This window comes from Pseudophryne corroboree, chromosome 2, assembly GCF_028390025.1.
Source record: "Pseudophryne corroboree isolate aPseCor3 chromosome 2, aPseCor3.hap2, whole genome shotgun sequence".
NCBI lineage: Eukaryota > Metazoa > Chordata > Amphibia > Anura > Myobatrachidae > Pseudophryne > Pseudophryne corroboree.
Genome location: NC_086445.1, coordinates 492,542,704 through 492,557,423, shown reverse-complemented (window position 1 = coordinate 492,557,423; position 14,720 = coordinate 492,542,704). Strand labels below are relative to the sequence as shown.

The window sequence follows — 14,720 nt, the reverse complement described above, 5'->3', positions numbered from 1 at the left end:
TGATCATGTACCAAAACCTCCACGTGGGGGTGACTGGGAGAGGCAGTTACGACAACGAGAGGCTAAATGGATATATGAGCTGGACACTCTGACACCACGGGGCCTAAATGAGGCAAATCCATTCAATATTTTTCTTGGATAGGGCTATGACTAGACTTTTTTAATATCCGTACTTTTCATAATGTATGTTTACAATTATGTGTGTTGTCTTGTTTGTGATTTTCTTGTCTTTTGTGTTGGTGATCACTCTGGTTCACCTAGTGGCAGAGGCAATATCACACACCCAATACGGTCTCCATTAAGTCCTGGGTTCCATTTATATCCATATTATGTGTTTTAAACTTCTATTACACATTTCTCAGCTAAGCTGTATAAGTTATTATGAATTATTTTATATATATATATATATATATATATATATATATATATATATATATATATATGTATATATGTATGTATAAAGGCGAGAATGTGTGGTTCTTTTGGTCAGTGATAGGCGGTTAACAAGCTTTTATCTTAGGAATGAAGTTTTTGACAACAGTAAACATGAACCATTATGCAATAATTATTTGTCATCTATTGAAATCAAACTAAGAAGATGTTTGATGTGGTTAATGCTTGTTCCGCACTCAGGACTAATATGGAGCCCTTGCCCTATGTTTAATACATCTATGAATTATTCCCGTGCTTGCGCTCCTTATTACATACTTTTTATGACTATATTAATACATATTCACTTATGTGTTTTGGTCTGTCATGTGATCATTTATACTGGCGTTAGTCGGGTTGCTTAGTAACGACGTACAGCCGTCCTTTGCCATTTAGCACATACACAGTGAAGCGCACGTCACGTCTGCTACATCCACTTCCGCCGGATAGACGTGTGCGTTCCACTGGCAATGGAACGCACAATACTTCCGGTAACGCGACTATCAGCCGCTATCGGTTGTTCTTTTGGTTTTAAATGGTTGTGATTGTGTTCACATGTTGTGTAATTAGTTGATGTTATATGACATTCGATTGGCTGCACATGTATCCTTGATTACACATGTTAAACACTTGAATACCAGTGTTTTTTGTCATTTCCTGTTGGATGATTGATGGGCGGTGTTTGTGATATGCCTCTGCTATAAAAGTGCTCCAGGGTTCATTGTGTCATGGGCTGCTGGGTGAGAACCTGCTGTAATCTTGTTAGTCTTGAAAAAGGCTCAGATGGAGCCGAAACGTCGACACCTTTTGCTGACATGCTGTTAACTGTCTTTATGTGAGACACACCAATAAAGTTTTCATCATCAAGGAAGTGGTGAGTGCCTGTATCTTTTTTCGGATATATTTTTGGATCTCTTGTGAATCTGTTATGGAGCACCGCCCAGGTTGCAAATTGGAGCAGTGAGTGTGGACTTTCTGGATATATATATATAGATATAGATATATAGATAGATATAGATTAGAGATATATATATATTTATAGAGATATATATAGAGATATATATATATATATATATATATATATATATATATATATATATATATATATATATATATATATATATATATATATATATATATATATATATATATATATATTTCTCTAACGTCCTAGTGGATGCTGGGGACTCCGAAAGGACCATGGGGAATAGCGGCTCCGCAGGAGACTGGGCACAAAGTAAAAGCTTTAGGACTAGCTGGTGTGCACTGGCTCCTCCCCCCATGACCCTCCTCCAAGCCTCAGTTGAGATTTTGTGCCCGAACGAGAAGGGTGCAATCTAGGTGGCTCTCCTGAGCTGCTTAGAGTAAAAGTTTAAATAGGTTTTTTATTTTCAGTGAGACCTGCTGGCAACAGGCTCACTGCATCGAGGGACTAAGGGGAGAAGACGCGAACTCACCTGCGTGCAGAGTGGATTGGGCTTCTTAGGCTACTGGACATTAGCTCCAGAGGGACGATCACAGGCCCAGCCATGGATGGGTCCCGGAGCCGCGCCGCCGGCCCCCTTACAGATGCTGAAGCAAGAAGAGGTCCATAAATCGGCGGCAGAAGACTTTCCTGTCTTCATAAGGTAGCGCACAGCACTGCAGCTGTGCGCCATTGCTCTCAGCACACTTCACACTTCGGTCACTGAGGGTGCAGGGTGCTGGGGGGGGGCGCCCTGGGAAGCAATGAATTTACCTTATTTGGCAAAAAATACATCACATATAGCTCCTGGGCTATATGGATGTATTTAACCCCTGCCAGTTTTCCAGAAAAAAGCGGGAGAAGAGCCCGCCGTGAAGGGGGCGGGGCCTATCTCCTCAGCACACAGCGCCATTTTTCCCACACAGCTCCGCTGGTAGGAAGGCTCCCAGAATCTCCCCTGCATCCTGCAACTACAGAAACAGGGTAAAAAAAAGAGGGGGGCACTTATTTGGCAAAATAACAGATATAAGCATCTATAAGGGATAGACACTTATTGTAAGGTTGTCCCTATACATATATAGCGCTCTGGTGTGTGCTGGCAAACTCTCCCTCTGTCTCCCCAAGGGGCTAAGTGGGTCCTGTCCTCTATCAGAGCATTCCCTGTGTGTGTGCTGGGTATCGGTACGTGTGTGTCGACATATATGAGGAGGAAAATGATGTGGAGGCGGAGCAATTGCCTATAATGGTGATGTCACCCCCTAGGGAGTAGACACCTGAATGGATGGCCGTAATTAAGGAATTACGTGACCGTGTCGGCACATTACAGAAAACTGACGACATGAGACAGCCGGCAGCTCAGTTAGTGCCTGTCCAGGCGTCTCAAACACCGTCAGGGGCTATTAAACGCCCGTTACCTCAGTGGGTCGACACGGACCCAGACACAGACACTGACTCCAGTGTCGACGGTGAAGAAACAAACGTATTTTCCAGTAGGGCCACACGTTACATGATCACGGCAATGAAGGAGGTTTTGCACATCTCGGATACTGCAAGTACCACAAAAAGGGGTATTATGTGGGGTGTGAAAAAACTACCCGTAGTTTTTCCTGAATCAGATGAATTGAATGAAGTGTGTGATGAAGCGTGGGTTACCCCCGACAAAAAACTGCTAATTTCTAAAAAATTATTGGCACTATATCCCTTCCCACCAGAGGTTAGGGCTCGTTGTGAAACACCCCCTAGGGTGGATAAGGCGCTCACACGCTTATCAAAACAAGTGGCGTTACCGTCTCCAGAAACGGCCGCCCTTAAGGAGCCAGCAGATATGAGGCTGGAAAATATCCTTAAAAGTATATACACACATACTGGTGTTATACTGCGACCAGCAATCGCCTCAGCCTGGATGTGCAGTGCTGGGGTGGCTTGGTCGGATTCCCTGACTGAAAATATTGATACCCTGGACAGGGACAATATATTATTGACTATAGAGCATTTAAAGGATGCATTCCGATATATGCGAGATGCACAGAGAGACATTTGCACTCTGGCATCAAGAGTAAGTGCGATGTCCATTTCTGCCAGAAGAGGATTATGGACGCGACAGTGGTCAGGGGATGCGGATTCCAAACGGCATATGGAAGTATTGCCGTATAAAGGGGAGGAGTTATTTGGGGGCGGTCTATCGGACCTGGTGGCCACGGCAACGGCTGGGAAATCCACCTTTTTACCCCAAGTCACCTCGCAGCAGAAAAAGATACCGTCTTTTCAGGCTCAGTCCTTTCGTCCCCATAAGGGCAAGCGGGCAAAAGGCCACTCATATCTGCCCCGGGGCAGAGGAAGGGGAAAAAGACTGCAACAGACAGCTTCTTCCCACGAACAGAAGCCCCCCCCCCCGCTTCTGCCAAGTCCTCAGCATAACGCTGGGGCCTTACAAGCGGACTCGGGCACGGTGGGGGCCCGTCTCAAGAATTTCAGCGCGCAGTGGGCTCACTCGCAAGTGGACCCCTGGATCCTGCAGGTAGTATCTCAGGGGTACAAATTGGATTTCGAGACGTCTCCCCCTCGCCGGTTCCTGAAGTCTGCTTTACCAACGTCTACCCCCGACAGGGAGGTGGTATTGGAAGCCATTCACAAGCTGTATTCCCAGCAAGTGAAAATCAAGGTACCCCTCCTACAACAGGGAAAGGGGTATTACTCCACGCTGTTTGTGGTACCGAAGCCGGACGGCTCGGTGAGACCCATTTTAAATCTGAAAGCCTTGAACACTTACATAAAAAGGTTCAAGTTCAAGATGGAGTCACTCAGAGCAGTGATAGCGAACCTGGAAGAAGGGGACTACATGGTGTCTCTGGACATCAAGGATGCTTACCTCCATGTCCCAATTTGCCCTTCTCACCAAGGGTACCTCAGGTTTGTGGTACAGAGCTGTCACTATCAGTTTCAGACGCTGCCGTTTGGATTGTCCACGGCACCCCGGGTCTTTACCAAGGTAATGGCCGAAATGATGATTCTTCTTCGAAGAAAAGGCGTCTTAATTATCTCTTACTTGGACGATCTCCTGATAAGGGCACGGTCCAGAGAACAGTTAGAGGTCGGAGTAGCACTATCTCAAATAATACTACGACAGCACGGATGGATTCTAAATATTCCAAAATCGCAGCTTATTCCGACGACACGTCTGCTGTTCCTAGGGATGATTCTGGACACCGTACAGAAAAAGGTGTTTCTCCCGGAAGAGAAAGCCAGGGAGTTATCCGACCTAGTCAGGAAACTCATAAGACCAGGCCAGGTGTCAGTGCATCAGTGCACAAGGGTCCTGGGAAAGATGGTGGCTTCTTACGAAGCGATTCCATTCGGCAGATTCCACGCAAGAACTTTTCAGTTGGATCTGCTAGACAAATGGTCTGGATCGCATCTTCAAATGCATCAGCGGATAACCCTGTCTCCAAGGACAAGGGTGTCTCTCCTGTGGTGGTTACAGAGTGCTCATCTCCTAGAGGGCCGCAGATTCGGCATTCAGGATTGGGTCCTGGTGACCACGGATGCCAGCCTGAGAGGCTGGGGAGCAGTCACACAGGGAAAAAATTTCCAGGGCTTGTGGTCAAGCATGGAAACGTCACTTCACATAAATATCCTGGAACTAAGGGCCATTTACAATGCCCTAAGTCAGGCAAGGCCTCTGCTTCAGGGTCAGCCAGTATTGATCCAGTCGGACAACATCACGGCAGTCGCCCACGTAAACAGACAGGGCGGCACAAGAAGCAGGAGGGCAATGACGGAAGTGGCAAGGATTCTTCGCTGGGCGGAAAATCATGTGATAGCACTGTCAGCAGTGTTCATTCCGGGAGTGGACAACTGGGAAGCAGACTTCCTCAGCAGACACGATCTTCACCCGGGGGAGTGGGGACTTCACCCAGAAGTCTTCCACATGATTGTAAACCGTTGGGAAAAACCAAAGGTGGACATGATGGCGTCTCGCCTCAACAAAAAACTGGACAGATATTGCTCCAGGTCAAGGGACCCTCAGGCAATAGCTGTGGACGCTCTGGTAACACCGTGGGTGTACCGGTCAGTGTATGTGTTCCCTCCTCTTCCTCTCATACCAAAAGTACTGAGAATCATAAGAAGGAGAGGAGTGAAGACTATACTCGTGGCTCCGGATTGGCCAAGAAGGACTTGGTACCCGGAAATTCAAGAGATGCTCACGGAAGACCCGTGGCCTCTACCTCTAAGACAGGACCTGCTCCAGCAGGGACCATGTCTGTTCCAAGACTTACCGCGGCTGCGTTTGACGGCATGGCGGTTGAACGCCGGATCCTGAAGGAAAAAGGCATTCCGGATGAAGTCATCCCTACCCTGATCAAAGCCAGGAAGGATGTAACCGTACAACATTATCACCGTATTTGGCGTAAATATGTTGCGTGGTGCGAGGCCAGGAAGGCCCCTACGGATGAATTTCAACTGGGTCGATTCCTGCATTTCCTGCAAACAGGACTGTCTATGGGCCTCAAATTAGGGTCCATTAAGGTTCAAATTTCGGCCCTGTCGATATTCTTCCAAAAAGAACTAGCTTCTGTTCCTGATGTTCAGACGTTTGTCAAGGGAGTACTGCATATACAGCCTCCTTTTGTGCCTCCAGTGGCACCTTGGGATCTCAATGTAGTGTTGGGATTCCTAAAATCACATTGGTTTGAACCACTCACCACTGTGGACTTGAAATATCTCACATGGAAAGTGGTAATGCTGTTAGCCCTGGCTTCAGCCAGGCGTGTATCAGAATTGGCGGCTTTATCCTATAAAAGCCCTTACCTAATTTTTCATACGGACAGGGCAGAATTGAGGACTCGTCCTCAATTTCTCCCTAAGGTGGTTTCAGCATTTCACTTAAACCAACCTATTGTGGTGCCTGCGGCTACTAGGGACTTGGAGGATTCCAAGTTGCTGGACGTAGTCAGGGCCCTGAAAATATATGTTTCCAGGACGGCTGGAGTCAGAAAATCTGACTCGCTGTTTATCCTGTATGCACCCAACAAGCTGGGTGCTCCTGCTTCTAAGCAGACGATTGCTTGTTGGATTTGTAGTACAATTCAGCTTGCACATTCTGTGGCAGGCCTGCCACAGCCAAAATCTGTAAAAGCCCATTCCACACGGAAAGTGGGCTCATCTTGGGCGGCTGCCCGAGGGGTCTCGGCTTTACAACTTTGCCGAGCAGCTACTTGGTCAGGGGCAAACACGTTTGCTAAATTCTACAAATTTGATACCCTGGCTGAGGAGGACCTGGAGTTCTCTCATTCGGTGCTGCAGAGTCATCCGCACTCTCCCGCCCGTTTGGGAGCTTTGGTATAATCCCCATGGTCCTTTCGGAGTCCCCAGCATCCACTAGGACGTTAGAGAAAATAAGATTTTACTTAACGATAATTCTATTTCTCATAGTCCGTAGTGGATGCTGGGCGCCCATCCCAAGTGCGGATTGTCTGCATTACTTGTACATAGTTATTGTTACAAAAATCGGGTTATTGTTGTTGTGAGCCATCTTTTCAGAGGCTCCTTCTGTTATCATGCTGTTAACTGGGTTCAGATCACAAGTTGTACGGTGTGATTGGTGTGGCTGGTATGAGTCTTACCCGGGATTCAAAATCCTTCCTTATTGTGTACGCTCGTCCGGGCACAGTATCCTAACTGAGGCTTGGAGGAGGGTCATAGGGGGAGGAGCCAGTGCACACCAGCTAGTCCTAAAGCTTTTACTTTGTGCCCAGTCTCCTGCGGAGCCGCTATTCCCCATGGTCCTTTCGGAGTCCCCAGCATCCACTACGGACTATGAGAAATAGAATTATCGGTAAGTAAATTCTTATTTTATAGAGATAGATAGATAGAGATATCTATCTCTAAATATATCTCTATAAATATATATATATATATATATATATTTATAGAGATATATATATATATATATATATATATATATAATATAGAGATAGATGGAGATATTTATAGATATATATATATATATATATATATATATATATATATATATATATAGATAGAGATATTTATAGATATATATATATATTTATAGAGATAGATATAGATATATATATCTCTATCTATCTATCTATCTATATATCTATATCTATAAATATATCTATCTCTATAAATATATATCTCTCTCTATATCTCTCTATATCTCTCTCTATATCTCTCTCTATATCTCTCTCTATATATATATATATATATATATATATATATATATATATATATATATATATATATATATATATTTATATATATATTATTATTATATAAAAATTTTCTCATGTGTTTGAAAATTTACTTTAATAGTATTTTTATTGCCATTAGCAATTGCTAATATGCATTCTAGAACAATCTAAGGATTCAGTTTAATTAGCTGTAGGGGTGGGCGAGCTGCGTTGTAAACATGTGGACCTCTACTCATGGCCCGATCTCACCCCAGGCTTGCACATTTTTGTATAGTTGTAGCTATCTTGCAAAGAAAACACCATAATAATAACTCCTACTTTTATTCATTCCATGTACGTCTACACAATGTGTAAAAGTGTACATAATGCATCTTTTCTTACGCTTCCTGTAGTGGCTTATTAGCAACCAATTTGTTAAGCAATTTGTGTAGTGTGATTTCTATTCGGTTGATGTACAGTAAATATAAAATGAAAGTTCTTAACATGTCACCACAACTTCTGTAAATTTAACATTATATTGTACATTTACCTGTTCAACTATGAATAATGTGTTTGCAGGTGGTTACTTTTCGGTTATGTCTTCTAATTGTGATATTTACTTTTTTGTTTCCTTTGATTAGATATTGATGGCTGAAAGCGATTCCTTAAAACTTGGTGAGAATAACTCTGACCTGAATACCAGGTTGTCTATATCCGTGACCAATGGCAAAGAACTGTCCCAGAGCACAAATATTGAAGAGACGCTGGTGTCAAACTTCTTGGTAAAAGAGTCCCGTGAGGAAACTCCAGGAAGAGAAGACACCAGACTGGGCCCACCTGATGGTCAGCAAGACTCCGGAAGTGAGAATAATAAAGAAAAAACATTGGGTATAAAATACTACAGGTTTTTTTTTTTTTTTTAAAGTAATCTAAATGCATTGATTAATACTTTATTATTTACTAACACTTATGTATTTATTTTTTGCTCATTTCAGTTAAGTCCCATTTCAAGAAAATCATTTTTTATTAGTAATAACCAAATGTACAGTATAGTATAGTACATGTGTGCGCACAAGTATATTAATAATAGATATTCAGTCTATGTAACGGTCTTCTTTTCAAAGTTGTGCTGCTCATACATGTAAAAAGCAGGGATTGTTGATTTCAGATATGATGGACAGCAGCCATTTAAGTTTCACATGAATATACTTTTTTTGGGGTCTAGCCCCATAGAGAATTTCTTTTTGGAGCACTCTTTTAAATAGATTTAGAAAAAATGTGATGTAAAGATATGATGTATATAATTAAAAGTAACCTTTATTTCTTATTAGCATAATATATATAAGGAGGATAAAGAGTTATTTGTACGATACGGAAATATATATTTTCTCTGACGTCCTAGTGGATGCTGGGGACTCTGTAAGGACCATGGGGAATAGACTGCTCCGCAGGAGACTGGGCACATCTAAAGAAAGCTTTAGGACTATCTGGTGTGCACTGGCTCCTCCCCCTATGACCCTCCTCCAAGCCTCCGTTAGATTTCTGTGCCCGGCTGAGCTGGATGCACACTAGGGGCTCTCCTGAGCTCCTAGGAAGAAAGTATATGTTAGGTTTTTTATTTTCAGTGAGACCTGCTGGCAACAGGCTCACTGCACCGAGGGACTAAGGGGAGAAGAAGCGAACCTACCTAAGTGGTGGTAGCTTGGGCTTCTTAGGCTACTGGACACCATTAGCTCCAGAGGGATCGAACACAGGACCCGACCTCGTCGTCCGTTCCCGGAGCCGCGCCGCCGTCCCCCTTACAGAGCCAGAAGCAAGAAGGTGGTCCGGAAAATCGGCGGCTGAAGACTTCTGTCTTCTCCAAGGTAGCGCACAGCACTGCAGCTGTGCGCCATTGCTCCTCATGCACACCACACACTGCGGTCACTGATGGGTGCAGGGCGCTGGGGGGGGGGCGCCCTGAGCAGCAATATTAACACCTTGGCTGGCGAACTGACACCATATATAGCCCCAGGGGCTATATAGGTGTTTATTAACCCCTGCCAGAACTTTTACAATAGCGGGAGAAAGCCCGCAGAAAAAGGGGCGGAGCCATCTCCCTCAGCACACTGGCGCCATTTTCCCTCACAGCTCTGCTGGAGGGATCGCTCCCTGGCTCTCCCCTGCAGTCCTGCACTACAGAAAAGGGTTAAAAAGAGAGGGGGGGCACAAATTAGGCGCAGTATATATATATATATATATATATATATATATATATATATATATATATATATATATATATATATATATATATATATAATATGAAATGAAATAGAGGAGATGGCGCCAAGGGAGTTATATCAACGCCCTACCTAAAAACGGACCCTCACAGTACTCTCCGGATAAATTACGTCAGATAACAAATACTAACATAAAAATTTATTAAAACAACATATAAACCCGACACAAATGTTCATAAGTATACAGAGTTGATACATTTACATTTCTCGCACAATTTGAACAATCAGTTTGTAGTGATGAGGAAAAAGCGTAGATATATCACTACGATTTCCTCCTTCTCCTTATTGTAGATTCGGAGGTAACATCAGATAATAGATAGATAAATAACCCAACGCGTTTCGTCTTGTTCCAAGACTTCATCAGGGGTAAAATCTACAATTGTAGAATAATAAGTCAACAAATACATAGCAATAAGCATCTTACACTCACATATAACATGACATATTGGTATCAAAAGAACATGACATAGCAACATGAGGAGGAAAACAGAATAAATAACATGAAGAAAGAGGAAAAAAGAGAACCAAAAAGCACAGGTTATGAAAAACATACCTCTTCATTTCAGAACATATTGTCAGCACATAAAAGGTCATTCAAAGATGTATGAACAACGTTTCAATATTTCAATGGGACTTGATTGATACAGCGAGGACCATACCTAATTAAAAAAACGTTTAATAACCTTTATTAATTAAAGGACACTTTTTGTTCAATTAGGCAGAGATTGGGATTAATCCAAGGGAACGGCACATACCTCATATATCATCAGCTTGAGTCTGACATTCTGATATTCGAATATGGGGAAGATTCATATGTGTATAGAATCTAACTGGTTCGCAAGCATAAGGAACCTAATAAATTGATTAATTGGGTATTAATTATAAGAACACCTACGAGTTCATAAATAGACCCCTATCTTATTTTGACACCCATAATTATAAAAATTCTGGTATCATTAATGTCTGATCACTAATGAACAGATCTCATGACTAACCCGTGTGGTTTCTATATATGATACAGAACAAAGCCACAGAATTGGCTATAACAAACACCAATGTTACCACTATACAATGATCCTCTACTAAATGATCTGATTATAACCAGCCATTTATTCATATTTGGAAAACCCAGGACTAATTGTATTAACCATCAGTATAGTGAACCCACATGATATGTTTATTAGGGAAACCCATCCTTTATGGACGGTATCACTGATCTATGATCGAATAATTCAAAGAAATTACTCAAAGTGCTACCCACAGGGGGTGTAGTTCATTAGTGCCAATCATTAAAGAAATCTCTATAATATAGCACATACCTCGTCGGTCAGCAGCTTGAACCCGACACTCAGAGACTCAGGAGTGAAGGCAATTCAAATGGGTATAATGTCTAACCAATTTAGAACACGTGGTAGACCTGGTAAATTAATTGGGTTGATATCAATTAGACCATCTATTAAAGTACCAGTATGGTACAAAGAGTTCCCACCCCATGGAGAAACAAATACTCCTTTCACTTAGTAAGGGGAAGATCTATTAACTATAAAAATTATATAAGTGAGTGTATAACTCATACAACTTAGTTTCATATTCATGAATAAATCTGTCATATTTATATAGTGAATATATATAATTAGTGCATATCATATACTCTTTAAAAAAATTACATTTATAAATGATTAGTGGTTAACCAGTCAATAAAATACATATAGTTGGTACAAAGTGTATACTAATAAATGGGACCACTTTCAAAGTTGATAATATACTATTGTAAAATCAAAAACAAAACCTTACCCTCCAGTGGTGCAGTGCTGACAGCCAAGTCTCTGTATAATGAGGCATTGGACCTGATAACCACCCTTTATAAAGGGAAAAGTGATTACATCACTTCCCTTGCAATGTGATTGGTGCTCTATATATATGTGCTCCATTTACTATATCAGAATGGAGATAACTTAACCAAAAGTGCATAGATTTATAATTTTCAAATAATCAAACTAAGTGTATTAACGGTATTATTATGAGAATAACTCCTTAGGAGGAAATACCTAATTGATTAATATTACCCATAATGCTTTTCACTGTCTCTCTGGTTACTATTTAGGGAAACCAAACCTGGCTAAATGCCAGGAATGATGTTGGACACACCCCATCTCATTTAACTCAGTTTCATGTCCTACATATTAGACTGATCCCCTGTGGGTAATTCCCCTTGATCGTATTGCATGACGCTGGAGCTATAATAAATAAATAAATAAATAAAAGTAAAATTAAAATAAAAATGGAAATAAAAATAAAAAAACAAAAAATAAATAAAAATAAATACTAATAATAAAAATAAATAATAATAATAAAAAAAAAATATATATTTAAAAAAAAAAAAAAAATTACAAAATAAAAAATAAATAAAAAATAAATAATAAATAATAAATAAAAAATAAAAAAAAAATAAAATAAAAAATAAATAAAAAAAAATATATATAAAATATAACAATAAAAATAAAATATATATATATAGAAATAAACATAAACCTAAAAATAAGAATATTGATGAAAAAATGATAAATAATAAACGAAGAAATAAATAAATAAATAAAAGTAAAATTAAAATAAAAATGGAAATAAAAATAAAAAAACAAAAAATAAATAAAAATAAATACTAATAATAAAAATAAATAATAATAATAATAAAAAAAAATATATATTTAAAAAAAAAAAAAAAAAAAAGTCCAAAGGGACACTTTAGAGGTGGATCTCAATGAATTGGAGGTTATTTTGAATAAATTTAATGATGATGAGGATTTTAAGAGGGATGTTGTGGATCTTCAGCAGAAGTTGGACTCTCTTGAAAAAGAGATCATCACACGCAAACAAAAGAAGTTTGCGAGGGATAAATTAGATTATATAAATGGAAAGGTACATGATTGGAGTAATAACGTCACTAATAAACCCTATCAAAGAGACTATCATGTCCAAGCTAGACGAAGAAAAGTCACTGAGGATTATGATAATGAAGTATTCAGACGTGAATATGTTCCTAACTACCGTAATAGACAAGGTGAAAATTACTATACGAGAAGAAATTCCTATCGATCACCTAGACGTAGATATGGGACGAAACCATTATACCAACACCATCAATCCCCTGTGGGTAAACGCCGAAGACCCTCATACAACAATGGATATGAATTTCGTAGGTCTGTATCCCCCAAAGGAAGGACTTTTTTAGGGGAGAAAAAGAGGGGAGATCTACCACATTTTCAAGAACGAGAACATCTACATACCAGGTTGGATTCCCCTCAGGGGGTGAAAAGGCTTCTACACCCAGGAGAAGAGGAACAAGGGGTGGAAGAAAGGTCGCCCATCAAAAAAAGAAGAGCGATCAACTTCCTACGAGAAATGCCCAGTCAAGCATCATCAACCTTACTGAAAAGAAATTATCAGTCCCACAGACATCCGTACTGAATAAAGGTCTAAAATTCGCTCCCAACCAACATGTGGACAAGTTCAACTTATATGTTGATCTCAATAAATATGTCCGTAATTTAACCTTGAAGAGACACTATTTGAAAAACCCAGTGCCGAAATTGGACTTTGAACCAAGAAAAAAACCGTTAGTAGCACCACCTTCCAGGTACTACCCGGTGGAATCTAGAGGTAACCATATAGACTTCTTCTTTGACTCAGTCAAAGAAGATTTCAGGAAACTAAAAATCAAGGATGACAGATTTTGTGATAACCTTACTCCACAAGAGAGACTCGCAGTTAAACAACTCAAGAATAATGACGAAATAATCATAAAAACTGCAGATAACGGAGGGGCGGTGGTACTACAAGAGAAGTCAGCATATGTCAAAGAGGCTTTGAGTCAAATTAATGATACTAGGACCTATGAACAGCTTATAGGTGATCCTACCGAAAAGTTTGTAGAGGATCTTTACGATCTTCTACATGCCGCTAAAAACAGAGGTATCCTGTGTAAGGAAGAATTCGAATATCTGTACAATAAGAAACCGAGGATTCCAGTTTTTTACCATCTGCCTAAAGTGCACAAGGGCACGATCCCTCCCCCAGGAAGACCCATAGTGGCAGGGGTTGATTCCTTGACATCCTGTTTGTCACATTATCTGGATTTAAAACTCCAACCATATGTAAAAAAACAACTGTCCTACTTGAAAGACTCCACCGGTCTACTGAATTCACTCAGGGACCTCCAATGGCAATCCACATACCGGTGGGTCACGGTGGATGTACAGGCACTTTATACATCCATCCCCCACGATAAAGGATGTGAAGCAGTGAGTAAGATCCTGATTTTAGACCATAATGTCAGCAGAGAAGAGAGAGATTTCCTTGTGGATAGTATTAGGTTTGTCCTTAACCATAATTATTTTGAATTTCAAGAAAAATACTATCTACAGAAACAGGGTACGGCGATGGGTACCAAGTTCGCCCCTTCATATGCAAACATCTATATGGACTGTTGGGAAAATGAAATTCTGTATGTGGATGGAGATTTTAGATGTACTAACATCAAATTCTACAAACGATACATCGACGACTTGATCTTCATCTGGGACGGTGAGGTTGAAACCCTGATGAGTTTTATATCTGACATTCAAATTAATCATTATAACCTCAAGTTTACTTACAAACAACACCCTGTAGCCATTGACTACCTGGATGTTCTTTTGAAAATTGAAGAAGATGGCTCTTTAAGTACTAAAACGTTTTTCAAGAAAACTGATGCCAATAGTTTCATTCCTTCCGACAGCTGCCACCTTTCCCGGTGGAAAACCGCGGTACCATATTCTCAATTTATACGGATTAGGAAAAACTGCAGCAGTATGG

At 40.6% G+C, this 14,720-nt stretch overlaps 1 protein-coding gene and 1 long non-coding RNA gene across 4 annotated transcripts in view; one reads left to right on the top strand and one right to left on the bottom strand.

Moving 5' to 3' along the window:
• The window catches only part of TXLNG (taxilin gamma), a 230,039-nt gene that overhangs the window by 54,706 nt on the left and 160,613 nt on the right, over positions 1-14,720 (top strand). For both annotated transcript variants that reach the window (XM_063953939.1, XM_063953940.1), the window contains exon 2: positions 8,232-8,478. In XM_063953939.1, coding sequence (XP_063810009.1) covers positions 8,232-8,478 — 247 coding nt within the window. The remainder of the gene's footprint in view (positions 1-8,231; positions 8,479-14,720) is intronic.
• On the bottom strand, positions 9,994-11,807 carry LOC135050909 (uncharacterized). 2 transcript variants are annotated; one of them, XR_010241917.1, is made up of 5 exons: positions 11,664-11,807; positions 11,189-11,286; positions 10,625-10,721; positions 10,423-10,528; positions 9,994-10,242 (listed from the first exon to the last, which is right to left on the bottom strand). It is a non-coding gene; the product is annotated as an uncharacterized LOC135050909 (long non-coding RNA). The 2 variants fall into 2 exon arrangements; XR_010241916.1 differs by having other exon boundaries at positions 11,189-11,807.